This window comes from Mauremys reevesii, linkage group 1 (assembly GCF_016161935.1).
Source record: "Mauremys reevesii isolate NIE-2019 linkage group 1, ASM1616193v1, whole genome shotgun sequence".
NCBI classification, from domain to species: domain Eukaryota; kingdom Metazoa; phylum Chordata; order Testudines; family Geoemydidae; genus Mauremys; species Mauremys reevesii.
In genome coordinates, this window is record NC_052623.1 from 313,890,775 (window position 1) to 313,908,605 (window position 17,831).

The 17,831-nt window shown below is 44.7% G+C and overlaps 1 protein-coding gene across 1 annotated transcript in view; it reads left to right on the plus strand.

Annotated features, from left to right (window-relative positions):
• Positions 1–821: 821 nt before the first annotated feature.
• CAV1 (caveolin 1) overlaps positions 822–17,831 on the plus strand; it is a 28,262-nt gene continuing 11,252 nt past the window's right edge. Inside the window, exons 1-2 of the mRNA XM_039519965.1 lie at positions 822–924; positions 2,076–2,240. Of these exons, the coding sequence (XP_039375899.1) occupies positions 895–924; positions 2,076–2,240 (195 nt within the window). The 5' untranslated portion in view covers positions 822–894. The remainder of the gene's footprint in view (positions 925–2,075; positions 2,241–17,831) is intronic.

Consider the following 17,831-nt stretch of genomic DNA (forward strand, 5'->3'; position numbering starts at 1 on the left):
TTCGATCATAAAGAAACCCCATGCTGAAAACATTACAGCGTTTACCTCAATATCTCGTCTTTAAAAATCCCGGAAGATAATACGCATGGCCAACAGGCTATGTTAGCATGGATCATTCTCGTCTCAGAAAAAAATACAGTAAAAGCGCGGACTTGTTAAATATTTGCATAGCTGTGAAATGAATCACTCGGAACAATTTCCCTCTTGCAACCCAAAAGGACCCCAATTTTCCAGTTGTTCTTGTATGTAAACTATTGTCAAAGAAAAATACAAACTCCTCACTTTGATTTAGATGTGAAATACAACTACTCTCATTACTTTCCGCTCTGAAACATCAAGGCAACCGTTTTAGTACACACTATCTGGTGATCTGAAACAGGATTCATGAAGGAAACGGGAGGCTTCTGACTGCGACCAGAGAACACAGAGACAGCTCCGAAGAGCTTGTCATCCTAGGGCTAAAATTTGGTGCCTTTCCAGCACCACCGCCCTCGCAACATGCCGACGTGCTGCAAAGTGAATACATCGATTTTCCTTTTCGAAGCAAGCAGCAGCCTAATTGGATCGCTGTGTGGAGTGGTTGGCAAAGCAACCTCGCCCCAGGTTTCAAAATCTGTACAGGCAGAACAAGGTTGGGAAAGTCCAGTTTCAGGAATTTTTTTTTCCCTTTCCACCCCCTGCTGCTCCCAGAGCTTTGGGGATGTGCCTAGACCCACCATTGCTGTCATCCCAGCCAAAAACAAGCAGAACAAACCCTGGCCGGCGGCCAGCTGTCTCACTTATAGCTACCTCCCCCTCGCTTGCTTTTTACAATACAGGATCTTCCTTTCTCAGCTCGTCTAAATTGTAGCGCAGTGAAACCTCAGTCAGACTCTCCACCAAGCCCAGGACAGCATGTCTGGTAGCCAATACGTAGACTCAGAGGTAGGATTTTCCTTGGGATCCTTTCAAAATTCAGTTTCAGTTCAGATACTTCTCGTTCCTGCTTCCTCCTGCCTCCTAGTACCTGCTTCAGCTATCGCTGGCTTGGCTTCTCCGGGCATTCTTGGCACTTTTCTTTACTGATCGTGCTCTTGACCGTCCGTAACCCCTTCCAGCAAAGGAGATAGGCTGGGTGCTTGGGAGGGGCGATTAGAGATAAGGATAGCAATCGGGGGTTATTTGTCCATGTTGCTGGCTCTCCGAGGAAACCCGATTATAATTTGGCACCTTTGGGGAAGTTCCTCTCTCCATCCGGAGCCGATCGCTTTCCCTCCGTCCGGCTCTTTAGCTGGTATTTGTAAACATCTCTGTAGGGAACCGCGTCGCTCCGCAAAGCGAACGCGTCAGGTGAAGCGCTGACAGCTTGTTTCGTGGGCTGTTAATGAAGCTGCGGGGTGTTTTCCAGCCAGCACTAGTGACCTGTTGCCCACGGAGCAAAGGGCCCCACCTGAGCAGGCCGCTCGGCCCGCCGCAGCCCTGTGGGGAAGGGGTGTGCGCTGCCCTGGGGAGGAGTATCCGACAGGGGCTCAGGTGCGATGGAACGTGGGACTCGCCCCAGGGGGCTGGGGGATGAGCTCAGGGACTCGGAGCTGCAGTGGGCTGGGCTGGAGATGGGAGCCCAGGGAGGGACCCGGCGCAGAGCCCCAGGTTGGAGATCGGCCTGAGACGGGGGGACAGACCTGAGATCCCGGGCTAGGGACTGAGCCAGGCCCCGGGGGCTGGACATGGCCCGGCTCAGAGAGCTGGCGCTGCCGGGATGGGGGGGCTGGGGCATGGAGCGGGCGCGGATGCGGCGGGGCCGGGCACATTGGCCTCAGGGGCGAGGGCGGGGCGGGCTGGGCGCCGGCTGCCGGCGCGCGCTGGCAGGGGACCCCTGGCGGTGGGAGTCGGGAGCGAGGGGTGTGGTGTGGGCAGCTTTTATCGGTTTAAAAAGCCAGCCGGGGGGCAGGCTCGGCGCTGAAGGGTCCCCGGCTCCGCGCACGCTGCAGCCCCGCCGCTGGAGGAGCTCGTGACACTCCCCGCCGCCACCGCCCAGCCCCGGGGAGTGCCTCATCTCTGCCGTCCCGTCCCGTCCCGTCCCGTGCCGTCCCCAGGGGCTGCTGTACACCGCGCCCGTCCGGGAGCAAGGGAACATCTACAAACCCCACAACAAGAGCATGGCCGAGGAGCTCAACGAGAAGACGATGCACGACGTGCACACCAAGGAGATCGACCTGGTCAGCCGGGACCCCAAGCGGCTCAACGACGACGTGGTCAAGGTAAGGATTAAAAGGCAGGAAACGCGGGAGATCCGGGGCTGGGGGCAGAGAAGCTGGGGCCGTTTTGTTGTTATGGGGGATTGATTGATTTATTTTGCGACAGCAGCGCCGAGTGCCGGGGGCACGGTGTTTGCAGAGGTGCCAGGGACGGAACCGATACCATTGGTGACAGTTCATTGCTTCCCTTCCCTCCACCACCTGCTGTCCCGGCGGGGGCACTCTAGTGCATCGGCTTAAATAGCCTCCTGTCAGTCAGTACGTTACTTGTGGCCATTTGGGCTAGCTGGGGAGCTTGCAGCTGGTGGGAGCGCAACAGACTGGGGGCGGGGGGGCACCCGCTAAGTGAATGAACCCGCGCTCCGTGTTCCCTAGCAATGGAACCTGTTGCGAGAACGCAAGGGAAGCGGGGCGTTCAGCACCGTCCGCACCGCCTGCTGCCCAGCCAGCGTGTTTTCTGGGCAGCTCTACACGGTAACCAACTAGCTACTGTAGCTTTCGAGCCAGTAGTGCAATCTGAACAAAATGCAGCTATAACTGGAGTCGGGGGAGGAATGCCCCATTACAGAACTCACGGGCTGAGTGAACTGTCCTTCTGTTGCAGTCAAACTAGCTGCAAATGCTTTTTGGTAGTGGGTTGTGGTGTGGTGGGGGTGAGACATGGAACGAACATTACCATATTTAACCCAGGAAGGGAGATTTTACTGGCCAGCAATGATTCCTATAAATACCTTATAAAGGAATAGCCAAAAAAGAAGGGGGGCCAAAAATCAGGTGGAACTCCGATTACACTGTTAAGGATTTCTCTACACTGCTTGCCTGTGGAACAGCTTTTCCCTGATCCAGATGCACACAGCTCACTTCTCCCAAGCCAATTGTTTGCAAAACCATAGCTCCTGTTTTTTTTTTCCTGCAGTATTGAAATGATAAAAACAGGCAATAAACAAGCAAAAACTCAGTGTGACTGTGCCTGAACCTCTGGTCAGATTTTCAATTCCAATTTTGATCATTTCAGCAAATCTGGGACAATGGACATTGTTGCCTGGGTCCATCTGGGTCAGAGAAACCCTGGAGTTGATCCCTCATTAATAGAGGAATGTCCTTCAAGTTCGTTGGAATCTGGGGAAACAGCAGATATCCACTCAATGCTAACCTGTTTCAGATCCAGAGTCATATAGTGCAATCCTAGTTCATCCTGCCTCTAGGATGGGAGGTAAAGCCTGTCTATTCAGGTACTTTCAAGGAAACATATCATTCTCTCTGTATCAGAAGAATTTCACTTTTGTTGATTTTCAAGGCAGGTTGGTGAAATGATTTAGACCTCTAGGGCCGCTAATCCGGAAAGGTACAGAGCACTCTTAAATCTCACTGACTGCAACAACATTTGAAGGCACTCATCACAGCAGAGGCTCTCTGCCTTGCTGGATCAAGCCCTAAAAGTTTTTGCAGGCAGATGGTATGCACATAGAGCTATTTCCATAACTTTGCCTTTACAATCTAGAAACAAAAGAAGTTGAATTCTGTACACACTGAAAAATGGTCTACAAAAGATACAGAATGGTGCAAATCTTAATTTGCAAGCTAACGTGTTTTTATAAACTTAGAATTTTGTTTTTCTTTTGGTTGTGGAAGAGGCACTGTAGGGGGAGAGCTATGAGAGTTCAGAGAGGAGCATGCTAGTGCTCATGTAACCCACATACCTCTAGGGTGTGGTGTTTTAGCCCATCTAGTGGCACCCAGCCCACTTAGAGAGAGCGATTAATGAGTCTGTTCTACAGCCTTAGCTAAGGACCACATGACTTTTAGCTGATGTAGTAGAGGCTCATGCATTTAGCTCCAGAGGTCCCCAGGTTTGATGCTGCCCACCAATGACCGGGGACTGTCGGTGTTACACTCACTATGTGATGCAGCAGTGGTAGTAGAAGTCCCCTGCAACTAAACCTTCTGAGTGTGAGTCATAGCCCCCAGGCAGGCTGGAATCTGGATATCCACAGTACAGAACTAAACAGAGAAAGAAAAATCCTACTGGGAAAAGAAGCAGATCGCTGATGGGGGGGGGGGGGGAAATACATAGCTGTCTTAAAGGAAACTGAAATTTACAAAGCACATCCCCTCCACCCACCCACAGGGACAAGCCCTGCGGATGGTTGTTTGTTACTCCCAGTGACCCAAAATAAAGTTAGAACAGGGCCGCCCAGAGAATTCAGGGGGCCTGGGGCAAAGAAATTTTGGGGGCCCCTTCTATAAAAAACTTGCAATACTATATTCTCCTGAGGGCCCTTGTGGGGCCCACAGCAAATTGCCCCACTTGCTTCCCCCCCACGGGTGACCCTGGGAAAAATAAACCTTCCGCATTTCGGCACAAACCCAGTTTTGAGAAAACTTCTTTACAAGGTATCACTGGTTCTCAGCATCAGCTAGTGCTAAAAGGCACTAAAGCTCATTAAAAGGATTGGACAAATATTTTCCATCAACATTTTTTCTGGATCGAAAACTAGGGGTTTTTAAAAAGCAGAAAAAAATCACGGCCAATGTCTGCTTTCCTTCAAAATTTGTTGTTTTTTTAATTGAAAAGCTGAAATTAGTCTGCCAAAACCTGAACATGGTTTGATGTTTCAGAAGTGTGTGGCCAAATATTTGCTGCTTGCTGTGTTTGATTGTTTAAAGAAACAATAAAAAAATTCTGCTTAAAAAAAATCAAAAACTTTTGAACCACCTCAGCCTGTAACCAAACACCTGAGCCCATCCAGGCAGAGATTTTTCCAGGTTTCTGATACTCTGCTGGCTTCCTTGACTCGTATCTGTCTCCATACCTTTGGGTTCATTTAGGTTAGAACATAAGAACAGCCATACTGGGTCAAACCAAAGGCCATCCTGCCCAGTATCCTGTCTACTGACAATGGCCAATGCCAAGTGCCCCAGAGGGGGTGAACCTATCAGGTAATGATCAAGTGATCTCACTCCTGCCATCCATCTCCACTCTCTGAGAAAAAGAGGCTAGGGACACCATTCCTTACCCATCCTGGCTAATAGCCATTAATGGACTTAATCTCCATGCATTTACTTGTTTCCTAGAGACTGGCTCCATGTGGTCCCTCACAAACTGGAGACGGTTATTGTGGGTTTGTCTTTAGTATAGCTTATGTACATACTCCACGAACTGAGCATTTGAGCTTGTTCCAGAATCTGGGATGAGCCTATGTTGTCAAAACTGAAATGCTCAAAATAGCACATGCATGTGAATGGACACAGGGTGCTAAAATTAAATTAATCCAGGGGTTCTCAAACTGGAGGTCAGCACCCCTCAGGGGGTCACGAGGTTATTACTGGGGGTCGTGAGCTGTCAGCCTCCACCTCAAACCCCGCTTTGCCTCCAGCATTTATAATAGTGTTAAATATATAAAAAAAAAGGGGGGGGGTCACACTCAGAGGTTTGCTATGTGAAAGGGTCACCATGACAAAAGTTTGAGAACCACTGAATTAACCCCTCTGGAGCCTCAGGGAATGCAGGGAAGGGGAGCCTCCCTTGGTAGGGTTGGGAAGGATATTGCTCTTCTCATGTGATCCCTCCCCCCAGTGGCTAATTTTAAATGAAGCTACCCTCCCCTGACATGAATCTCCCTATGGCACTGAAATTAAATAATGACTATAATTTGGCATTTGAGAAGTGAAAGGGATGGTAGCCCTAATGGAAAAGCTAACAGCTTGGCTCTTCTGCAAGCCTCAAACTGCTGAATGAGCTTTAGGGTAGGGAAGGCTGTGCCTCCCCAAACAGCCTGGCCCTGCCCCCTATCCAACCCCCACGGACTTCCTGCCCCCCCCTCAGAATCCCCGACCCATCCTGCTCCTTGTCCCCTCACCGTCCCCCAGAGACCCACCACCACCACCATGGGACCCCACCCCTGCTCCCTGTCTGCCCCAACCCCTATCCACCACCCCCGCTGAGTCCTGACAGACCCGCCCCCCCGGAATGCCCACAATCCAACCTGCCCCATTCCCTGCCCCTGACCGCTCCCCCAACCTCTGCCCCCTCCCTGTGCCCTGACTGTACCCAGGACTCCCTGCCCCTTAGCCAACCCCCCTGGCCCCAGCCTCTTACTCCCAGCTCCCTCCTCACCCGGAGCCTCAGCGCCTCGCTGAACAGCTGCAGCGTGTCTCCGCCGGGGCCTGAGCTCCGCCCTGCTCAGAGCCGTGTGGGGAGGGGGCGGGGCTGTGAGCTCCACGCCGAGCGGAGGGAGCTGAGCTCAGCCTGGAGCTCGCAGCCCCGCCCCCTCACCACGCGGCTCTGAGCAGGGCGGGGCTCAGGGGCCCGGCGGAGACACGTTGCAGCGCTGTCTGAGGACGCCTCTTGATGCGCTAAGGCTCCAGGAGAGGGGCGGATGCGGGAGCCTCAGCTGTTCTCTTGGGGGCCCCTGTGGAGCCTGAGGCCCGGGGCAAATTGCCCCACTTGCCCCCCCTCTGGGCGGCCCTGAGTTAGAAAGTAAGAATTATAGGAATGTAAAAAAATCAAAACCTTTGGTCTCTCTCTCTGAAACAATCTGGATCCCTCTTATCCACAAATGTGCCACTTGCAAACACCCTAAAAGTCCCCACCAACCAACCAATCAGAAAACTGATATGGCTTTCAAAGTATGCCCATCCCAGTGAGTGAGTGACAGGCAATGTCAGTCTCATATCAAGACAGTGTTCAGATCCCCACTTTCAGTAACGTTTAGAGAGATAAGGTGGGTGAGGTAATACCTTTTTTTGGACCAACTTCTGTTGGTGAGAGAGACAAGCTTTTGAGCTACACAGGGTATCCAACTTTTGTTTTTTTTACTAACAGCAACATTTGCAAAATTCATAGGGCAATTGGAAAAACAACATTTTCCCACCTAGTTACAAGACAGGCAACAATTTATTTTGCTGTTTATTTCACAGATAGGTCCAATTTGCAAACTTTAGATCCAAATTTCCAGGTTCTTTGGCTACTGCTTTTTAAGGGGCAACCAGAAAGTTCATATCTAGATCAGAGCTTTCTGAAAGCTTCTGGAGAGGCAGTGTAGTCTGGGTGGACAGGACTTGACTGGGTGTCAGGTGATCTGGGTTCTGCTCCTGTCTCAACCACTAGCTGGCTGTGTTGCCTTGAGCAAGAAATTTTGCTTCTATTCCCCCTGCCATTTGTCCATCTCATCTACTTAGCTGTTCAGGGCAGAGTGTGTCTCAGGGCAGCAAATGTGTTTGTACAGTACCTAGCACAATAGGGCTGCAGTCTCAGCTGGGGTCTCTAGGTGCTACCATACAAGTAATAAACCGTACAAGTAATATTACAATACAAGTAATACACAAATAGTACAATTTCAGGGATGTAAGGAGTCAGAGTTGTGATTCAGGCCTATCTCTACTTTGTTTAAACTATTTGTGTTTCACCAGATTCAGAACTTTCAGCCTTTTACTCAGCATCCATGCATCTTTTGCCACTGTGCTATGAGAATCAGAGAGTAACACGGGGGCAAGTAAATCAACCATGAAAAGTAAATTATTAGACAGAGAACAAGGAATCCACTTTTTAAGCAGCTCTTAAAAAGGCCTCAGTGTTGCCTGCACTCAAAAAAAATCTCATAACACGTTTTAAAAATAACCCTAGCTTGTGAGAAGCAGGGGACGTGTTCCCCTGGTGTACATCATGCTGAGCCTGCCACACAGTTCACTGCATTTGCACAGTGTCCTCTGCACCAGATAAATAGGCTGTATGGAGCATAGCGGTAAAGCAAGGTGCTATCAGATAGGTAGGAATCAAGAAAAGGGCATACCCCTGCTCCTGATCTGTACTGACACTGGAGGATTGTAGGAGCTTGACTCTAAAGCTAAAGATATTGGTGACCTCAGCTTCAGTTACACTATGACTTTAAAAGATCTGTGAAATGGAAGCTAAGTGCCATACTAATTCATGAAAAGCTGACTAAATGACCTGATTTATTTTAGCATTGGGGTGTATATTAGAACTCACCGTACCTAAGGCCCTCTCAGTTAAGGTGAAAAGGCAGCAGGGTGTGGGATTCTATGTGGCAGCAAAACAGCTGGAGGAGAGGAGGAGGCGGCATTGAAACACCTCAGATTTGAGCCTCAGATCCTAAGGTGATGTCCCCCTTATAAGTACCTTCAATAGTTAGTATTACCCCTGTCCAATCTCTGACTGTGGGGTGGGAGTGGGGGGAGAAAGAATCTTTCAACATCTGGCATTTCCTCATGCTCACGAAAGGCCACATTCTACAAGATGCCAAGTGCCCCTGACTGGGCAACATAATGCAGTATGAGGTTCTAAATTAACTGCTACGCTCAAATCTCGTCATGTGTGTACAACATTGTGTATTCATGAGGCTGTGTGAGAGAAAAACAACTTGCTTTAAGCAGTGCCATAAGTTGCCTACACCGCACCATTTGGATTGAACTACCGCAGGGGGAATACTGCAAAACTTTTCCCGGGGTATTCTCAGTGTTGTCAATGAATTAGCTTCAGCCATGTGCTCAGCTCTCATGTCAGCTTTCAGCGAACATTCACGTGATCAAATTTTATTGGCATGAATGTTCACGGGACATGAATTTCATAGTTACATGCATGAGTAGTTCCCAAATTGAATTTGAAAACTGACCTGCAGAAGTATTGGTGTGCTTCCACACTTGTCAAATCAGGGAAGAGAAACAATACCACATGACTTATTTCATAGACTCATAGACTTTAAGGCCAGAAGGGCCTTTAGGGCCTGTCCAATCCCCACTAACCAATAGAACTCAACTAGTGTATACTCATACTAAACTGTTTGATGTCCATGGAGTTAAAAAATTGCCATAACATTCATAAAATATTTTCAAACAACAAATACATCTAAAAAAACTGCAACATTTGTGGATATTTCATGAGCAGAAAAATATCTGCGACATTGATCAAATATATTTGTTGTTCCAAACTTTTTACTCAGCTCCAAATTGAACATTGTTGTCTCATGTTATTTTTTGAAATAACAGTCCTTTGCAAATAAAACAGTGAGCACCTCTGCAATTTTATTTTTCTTATACACTCAGATACTCTGGTGATGGAGGCCATATAAGTTTGTAAAGAGGGAGAAAATAAAAGTAATTGTGTTTGCTTGCCACTGAGTGCCAGATTTTCCTGGTTTATTTGCTGCACGGTCTACATTATAAAAAATGACCGGTAATTTTGTGTCCAGCCCCTGGGTACCCACTTGAGAGTCTAATTTATGAGTGCTGAGCACCTTTACCTCCTATTTGAAGTTGTGGGTTCTCAATGTCTCAGAAAAACATGCCTTGATGTCTCAGGTTGGACACCAAAATTGAGGCACCAAAAACTAGTGGTTCTTTTCAAAATGTAGGCCTTCCCTAGTATCTATATTAAGTTCTTCTTCCATCATGCAGATCTATTACAATTTATTCTAAAGTTACAATTTTTCTGAGAGGATGTTTTTCATCCACTTAGAAAAAAATGGGGTAAAATGCTTAGTTACATGTGTGCAACCCCACTGAAGTCAATGGAATCACATACATGGAGGAGAACCAAATTTGGCTTTTCTTTGTTTATGCTTTCTTTTAAAAACAGCTCAATTTGCATAACGAATTTAAAAGTGAGTGTTGGTGCAACATTTTGATACAGAGAGATATGAAGATATGCTGGAATCTCATGAGTATGTAAAGATTCTCTGCTTATCAGAATCTAGATCATTTTCAGCTGAAGCCAGACTTTACATCTACAAGAAGGCACTTTCTGAGGGTTAAAGCCTATACTAATTTCTTCAATCAGAAATCATTTGGGGGTAGAGGTATAGGAAGGAGGGGTAGAGTGTAACCTCAACCTCCTTGTGAGACCCACATAAGTCCAGGCAAAACTGTAGTCCTAGCACTCAGCGGGAGGACAGAGACTGCTCCCTCTCTGTTTCCTCTGGGATGAAGGGGAGCGAGCTAGAAGATGGGGTAATGGCTCCATCTACCTGACAGTGGAATTGGCCAGCCAGCTGGAAGGTAGTAATGAGTTCTAGCTGCAGGCGTACTGCCTCTGCACCTAGGAGATCCTGGGGACATTCTGTAGTACACAGAACAGCCTTACAGCTATATAGCTCATATATCACAATTGACTCTTAGCTGTACTCTGTGCTTTCTATGCCACGTTCTTCACCTCTGTGAGAGGAGACACAACCGTTAATGTGTGTATCACAATAGTGACCTTTCTCACAAACCCCTAATTGTTCTCATCTGCCTTTTATCATTCCCCCAGGGGCCAATATTCACCTGTGGCTGGCTGAGGGGGGAGGGGTGCGTTCTCCATGAGGACTTTCTCACTCTCTGCACTTCCCAAAATTGTGCCCCACAACACACTCTGATTTTTTTCCATCTTAGGGCCAAATTATGGTCCTGAAATCCTCCGGAGTACTGTGTTCTGGGGAATACTTTGATCCAGCAGTGGTGGAGGAAGACATTCTGCCTGCATAAGGCATAACGACTTCACTGGTGCTGGGAAAAGCATAGCGAGGAGCAGGTTTCTTTGCACCTTTAAATATATGTAGCCTGCCCTCCTCCAGCTATTCCTTGTTTCTGACACAAGCTGGGTGGGCTATGTCCAGCCTTCCAGCCCACTCAGCCATGCCACCTCAGCACCAGTACGCACTACCAGCAACGATACAGCTATCTGGTTCCCACTCCTTGGTCATGAGCACAACCAGCCAGATTATGACTGTCACCTACAAGGGTGTGTTAGATAAGAAATGTCCATTGCACCTTCTGGAAAACCCACGCAAGGCCATCCACAACTTGGTTTTTATTTTTTTTTTAAAAAGCAATGACCACCAACTATTTACTGCCTGAGAGACCCTTCTTTCTGGGAAACATCTCCTGGCTTTACTACAGTTACAAACAACAAGGAGTTTTTACACCTAGTTTAATTTGCAAAAGTGTTTATCATTGTTGCTCAAATACAATTAAGTATTCAGTCCTTCCACTTCAACAGTTTATTCAGCTCGATGCAGTTCAGCTCACTACAGGATCAAACATATTCCAGAAACTTTGATCAGATGTGACCAAACATCACATATATCATTTACACTGGTATCAGGGAGGGCACTACTATTCAGTCTGTACAATGAGCCATGCTGGCCTGGCACTTCCCCTTTATGTATCTTAAAACAAGACTTGGCAGAATTTGATTTTTTTTAGATATAATTTTGACAGATAATATCAGTGTTTATTTGTAAACATTTTTTCTATTTTTATTTATTAAAAATTTCACGGTTGTGGGAAATTATGTGTGGGGGTGTCAGACAATAGGATAGGTCAGACAAGAACAATTTAATGACAGTAGACATTGATTTCAAAAAGTTAAAGCTGTATAACCATTAAAGTAGAAACTGTCAACATCACGTCAAAATATACAGAGTAAATATCCTTAAATCAAACTCTCCTAAGTTCTTGCTCAGCATTTTTCTTACTTTGCCTATCTGTACATTTCTGTTTATTATCAATGGAAATATTTTTCATTGGTTTGTGTGTGTGGTGAAATTGACATTTTACTGCCATTTACAGATAAAAATCTAATCCTTCCAAGCCTACTTAAAAACATTTATGACTCCCGTCAATGGCTAAAAAGAGAGTCAGTGCTGAAGGCAATATTAAGTCAAAATAATCACCTCATCTAATACTTTGCATCTAGGCAGTCAGACACCTTTGTGTTGAGTGGAGCATGAATACAGAGATAGATGTCTAGACAGATAGAGCAGCTAATGATTGAAAGAATATCTTAGTTCACAAACCTTCTATGAAGAAATCAGTTTTGTCATCCATGTTTTACAGATGGGAGAGCTAAGGCACAGAAAGATTGTGGCTTGTCCAGAGTCAGTGACAGAGCCAGGAATAGAATCCAGGGGTCAAACTAGATGAAATAAGAGAAAATCCAGAGTTCAGCCAGGACTTTTCTTCCATCAGGAATGGATGAGATTTAATATACAGTCCTTTTCCTTTGTTTCTGCACAGTGCTGACAGTTTCTTAATGTCAAATATTAACTTGCAGGTGTTTATTTGGTTCCTTAATTGTGCATAGTCCCAGAAGTTTGGACAAACTTTGCCTACCCATACACTCTGGTGGCCTTGTTAAAAGACGCTTCCATAACTAGTTCTGGATTCAGGGGGTAGGGGACTGATTCACCACTGCAGTACTCCAGTGCTATATCAGGATACATACACTGGTTTGGAACTGGAGTAATGTAGCGAGGGAATCGAGGCAAAGCACAGCTCTTTCGAAGCATCAGTCTTCCTTTACATGGAAAGCAAGGAAGTATTGGATACTCTTTTGCTGGACTTGGAAGTTTAATCATCCGTAAGGATTACAGTGGTTAACCAGTAATTGTGTTTATTCTGAGCAAAGCCTCTTTTTGAAATATTTTGTTTATATTTAAGCTCTCACCATAATTAAACCCTTATGCATTGGCTTCCTGTTTAACACCAATGAATATGATTCATAACTCAATAGGAAAATGTTTATTTGTTTGCTATGGCGACATAACTAACTATTCAGTACCGATGCTTATTGTATTAGCATTTTTACACTGCCCCAAATTATACCAGGTGCTTCACAGAAGGCAAATGTTATAGCCAACATAATTTGACAGATTTCATGTAACACATGAACTTTAAAAACACTTTGACAAGCTCAAGTTGGAATTATCAGTGGGTAAATGTCATTTTGGGGCAGAATTTCCTGTATGATGCATAGTGTTGAACTCTTTAGCTCACAATTCTTCATTAACAAAACTGGGAGTTCTGTTACATGAACATGTAAGGAGTATGCAATAGAGAGATCTCCACATCAGGTCCAAAAAGAGTATTTTACACTTTGACACTTTTCAAGCAATAAGAAGCAATACACCATACTAAACTGGCTTGGATGAAGCTATTGAACTAGGAGCGCCTGCAAACTGAAGAGAAAATCCATATCAATTAAGTTAATCCCAGTATTTCTCTGTACCCTCCAATGGCCAGCCTCTTAATAACTTTAAATGGTAGCCCTTTTTATAGGCAGAGGGGGCAATTTCATCTGTGGTGTAACTCTTTGACTTCAAGGGAATTGTATGTGGGAAGAGTTTGGTCCGTATTCTTATGCTTATCTGGCACACATGCTATGTTTTCAGACAAGTGGGAACTGATAAATTCAGCTTCTCAAATAGAAAGCGAGAAGACAGCATCACAGCTTAAGGTGAAAGCATCACATTCCCTATTCAGACTGCTGCTGTGCTCAATTTAAACTGGGATTTTCAAAAGAGCCCAAGGGAGCATCAGTGGGGTTTGGGCACCTACTTCCCGCAGGCTCCTCCGAAATCCCCTGCCCTCACTCCCAACAAATAACAAGACGCACACTCCATTTGCACACCACACACAGTTACTATTTCCTATCGGCCCCATTTCTCTGCTCCCAATTCTTTTATGAGCTCCACACAGACAGATCTCTGTTCCTGTGCAGAGGTCATTGCAGGAGCAAGGCCCTAGACTCACAGTGTCATCTATAGGAATTATAGCAATATTTAAAAATAAATAGTTTTAACACTGTTACTTGAGGATCTGTAATTTAAGGCCTTCCATAAAAAAAATTCTAACAGAAGAATGCAGAGACAAATATTTTTAAAAGGATCAGAAAAGTTAGACTTTATACAGCTCAATGCACCTTGTATTAATGCTACCTTCAGTTCTAGGCATGACAAGTGAAAAACAGGGAGGGGGCACTTGAGGGGAAGAAGAGAAAGAAAATTGTTACATATAATTATGGCAATCAAAGGGAAATTGTTTATTTCAGTTGATGTAGTGTGGCTACCCAGTGGAAACTGGGTGTTGGGAAATTATACTTCCTGAAATCAATGGCAGATTTCTCATTGACTTCAGTGTTGCCTGAATTTTACCTCATAACTATATTTTTTCTGAGTAGGAAACATTTTCAGATATCCTTGGTGTAGGTGGTTGAATCAGATGTATAAAATGATGGAGTGTGAAACAAAGTAACACAAACAAAGTTAAAGTTAGTTGAGGAAAGTTTCAGTATGGGGGAAATGTAATGACCTAACCTAGCTTTCAGAACACCAGATTCCAGGAAGGGAAACAGCAGCTTTGTTACCTCTATAACAAATTTACTCTGGCAACATTAAAGTAATTTTCCTAGGGAATTGGCTGGTAGGAATACACCACCTGCACAGGACGTATAGCAGTACTTCAGATAGATTCAGATGACTCCTTGGATGGATATTTCATCATATCTCTCAAGCTATATTGAGACAGACCAGGTGAGAACTTGGATAAAGGCCCTCTAAAGAATGCCTAGTTGTTGCAAGAAATTATGTTGGTAAAAGCAGGTGGAATTCTCCCTGCATTCACATGCATAACTTTGCTCTCAAGAGTAGTTACAGTGACTTCAATGGGACCGCTCAACCGATCAAGTTAAGCATGTGCTAAGAAGTGTATGCAGGCCTTGGGTTTTACTGAATTAATAACTCCACATAGTGTCAGGGAACAAGATGCTATCTTTTTGGCAGGACATACAATTGGACCTGGGTGAATTAATAGCAAATAATTTATTTGAAATGTTCACAAGCAAATCATGATTTTCTCAGATTTATTCATTATTCAAAATTACTTACTGAATGTATCTGTGGATTGTTTACAAGCAGCCCATTGGAATAATTTGATATTCAAAACTGAATATTTGAACGGTATTGGTCAGTTTTGATTGGTTACTTGGCATATTTCTCTTCGCCGATTGGAGGAGTGTCAACCTTATAATTAGGATTCTTATTTATGAAATCAGCATTTGCTTTCTGTGAATACTCTCAAGTACTCACTGAAGATTCATTATTTCCATGAACATTCTTGCCAGGAAACGAATTTACTAGACTAGTGTAGTGCAAGTGAACACAAAAAAGGGAAGGAAACACAATCAAAGCAAACTCACTTACAAGTTTGAGCATATATTTGTGGGATATTTTTATTTATTTATTTGCAGCATTGGGCCAGTTTTATATAAAACCAAGATTCTGTCTATTTGAGATCCTCATATTTCTTTTTTTATGCAAAAGGAAAAGTGTCATCCCAGGGGGACCTGGCTGGCTTCTATGAAGGCAGTGGGCTCTGATGCACTGATTTCAGGGCTGGGAGCCAAAGTCTGATCTTGCCTTTGACCACACGACCAATATGTACAAAAGTCAAGTTACCTCTTTGTCTCATGTGCTGGAAGAGACTCTTGATACATTTCTTCCACCAGATTACAGGTCCAGGTGATCTCCCTGTCTCTGATAAAAATTATACCATCTCTGGATACTGCTAGAGATTCCTAATCTCTAAACGTCCTTGTCAAAGTATGAGGGTCTGTACTTTTGAATAGTACGATTTTTGCCTTTGTCAAGTGCCAGATTGCACCAAATGACCAGTAGTTAAAAGAGTTAGTAGTGGGAAGCAGGACACCTGCGCATACGCATGCTGTGTGTTTTCAGGGACAAAATATAAACATGTCCCCAGAAATGCAGGTGAATATGTTTGTTTGCCAGATGGTGCTGCCTCCGTCCTTGGTTCTGGTATGACAGCAAGTTTTTGTTTAAAATGGAAAACGAGTGAAAAAAATCCTCAGTTCCTCCCCCCCCCCGCACCCAGGCACTTGCAGGGGAATGTATTACAGGTCAAAGAGCGAGATATCTGTTGGAGTTTCTTGTAATATGAACAGCAGCTCACCATGCCTGTTTCCTTTTCATAAAGGCTTTGAAGCTCTGAAGTGCTATGTAATGTCAGTGCTCCAGTTTATCATAAAATCAAAATCAGTAAAATCACATGATTGCTAGGAGCCCAGGCAAAAGAGGGAAAAAGCAGCTCAATGACACATAACCCTACTCCATCTGCTTCAACCCCAAACCAACCCCATATCCCTCTTCTCCTCTCCTCACATTCTGCAGGGATGACCTAATGTGCTTTTCCAACTTCTCGGTTCCTACGATACATGAGAATAACTGTCAGGAAGGCAGTTGGTTCTGTGTGTGGAATCATGTATTTTGCAAAGGAAGTGGGAATGTTTGAGTCAGGGAAGCATTTAAAAGTTTGGATGCATTTTATCTGCAACTATCAGGAGCTTCTTGCATAACTTTTACCTAGTTCCCAACCACCTAACAATGTTCTCCAGATTTTGTAACAGTGAATTTTCGGTATCCAAAAAGTAAGTGGAAGTACAAATAGCTAAGAACAAAATCCTCTGGACCTCCCATTAATATATTCACCAGTCTGAACCACCTCTGGTAAAATTGCATCTGTCATGGAGCTTCTCTCCCCTCCCAAATGTGACTCATAATGCAGTGCGGCTATGGTCTTCTTGGGACTATATGCATCTTTGCTTCAACTGAATTGTTTTTAAAGGAAGTTGAGTACAGTGGAAAAAATTAAATGATAAACTGAGCACAATAGGGAAAGATCTTATCTGCTTCCTGCTATATGCTTGTTACTAGTCTTGTAAGGATACCATATAATCTCGCAAAAATAGTGGGTTTTATTTAATGTGAGGAAAAACTTGCCCTAAAACAGCAGAGTTCTGGCATTAAAATCAGCCTCAACATTTCACATTAGACATGTTTTAAAAATATAAATAACCCCTTTTTATGGCTTATATAGAAATATATTCATGCATGTAAATTGCTCATTAAGCACCTGGCTTTTGATCAGGCCCCACAGCCCAGCAGAGCATTTAAGCCCATGATTTCAGTGGGACCATTAATGTGCTTGAAGTTAAGCACATACTTAAATGGTTTGCTAGACTGAGGGCTTAAAAGTTCAGTCATGAAAGGGGCTGAATGCTTCCATAAGGAGCTGAACATCCTCTCACTGACATCAGTGGAAAATTGAGGGCTTTTAGCACTTCATCATGGTGCTCAGCACCTTGCTAGTTCACACCGAAACTGAGCATCAGTGGTGTATGTAAATTAGATCTTTTGTGGACACAAGCAGTAATGCTTCAAAAACATGGCAGTGGTTTTTGGGGGCATGCATAGTTATACCTGCAGAAATGTTGGCCGGATTGAAACCTCTGTGAAAATGTGGCCTTTAGGTATTCTTAGTTATCTTCCTAGCCAACACAACATGGTAAAGTTTGCTTTTCAATGGGTGATGTCTCAAAGATCAAACTTTTAAAAGGAGCAGCAATGTTAGCTGGAGGTTTGGGATTGGAATGTGTAGGAAACGCCCCCTAACTCAGCAGCTTTTGATATATAGCTCACTCTTGCACCCATCTCTATTTTCACATATAAAGAGTGCTCATTTCTTCATTGAGCAGGCTGCTCCTTCGGAACAATAACTCCTATCTCAGACACTAATTAATAGAGGTTTTCTTTAAACAAACCTTGAAAGAGTAGACATGTTCTTCATATCATTTGCCCCCTTGCAAATAAATCTTTGTTCAAACATACTTCACTCACTGATAAACTAGTTTAATAAACACATCCAGGGCAAATGAAGCTGCAGTATTTCTCTAACAAAAGCTACAAGCAATGCAACAGCTGGCTTTACCAAACTGAATAGTAGGAAACAAAGAACCGCTGA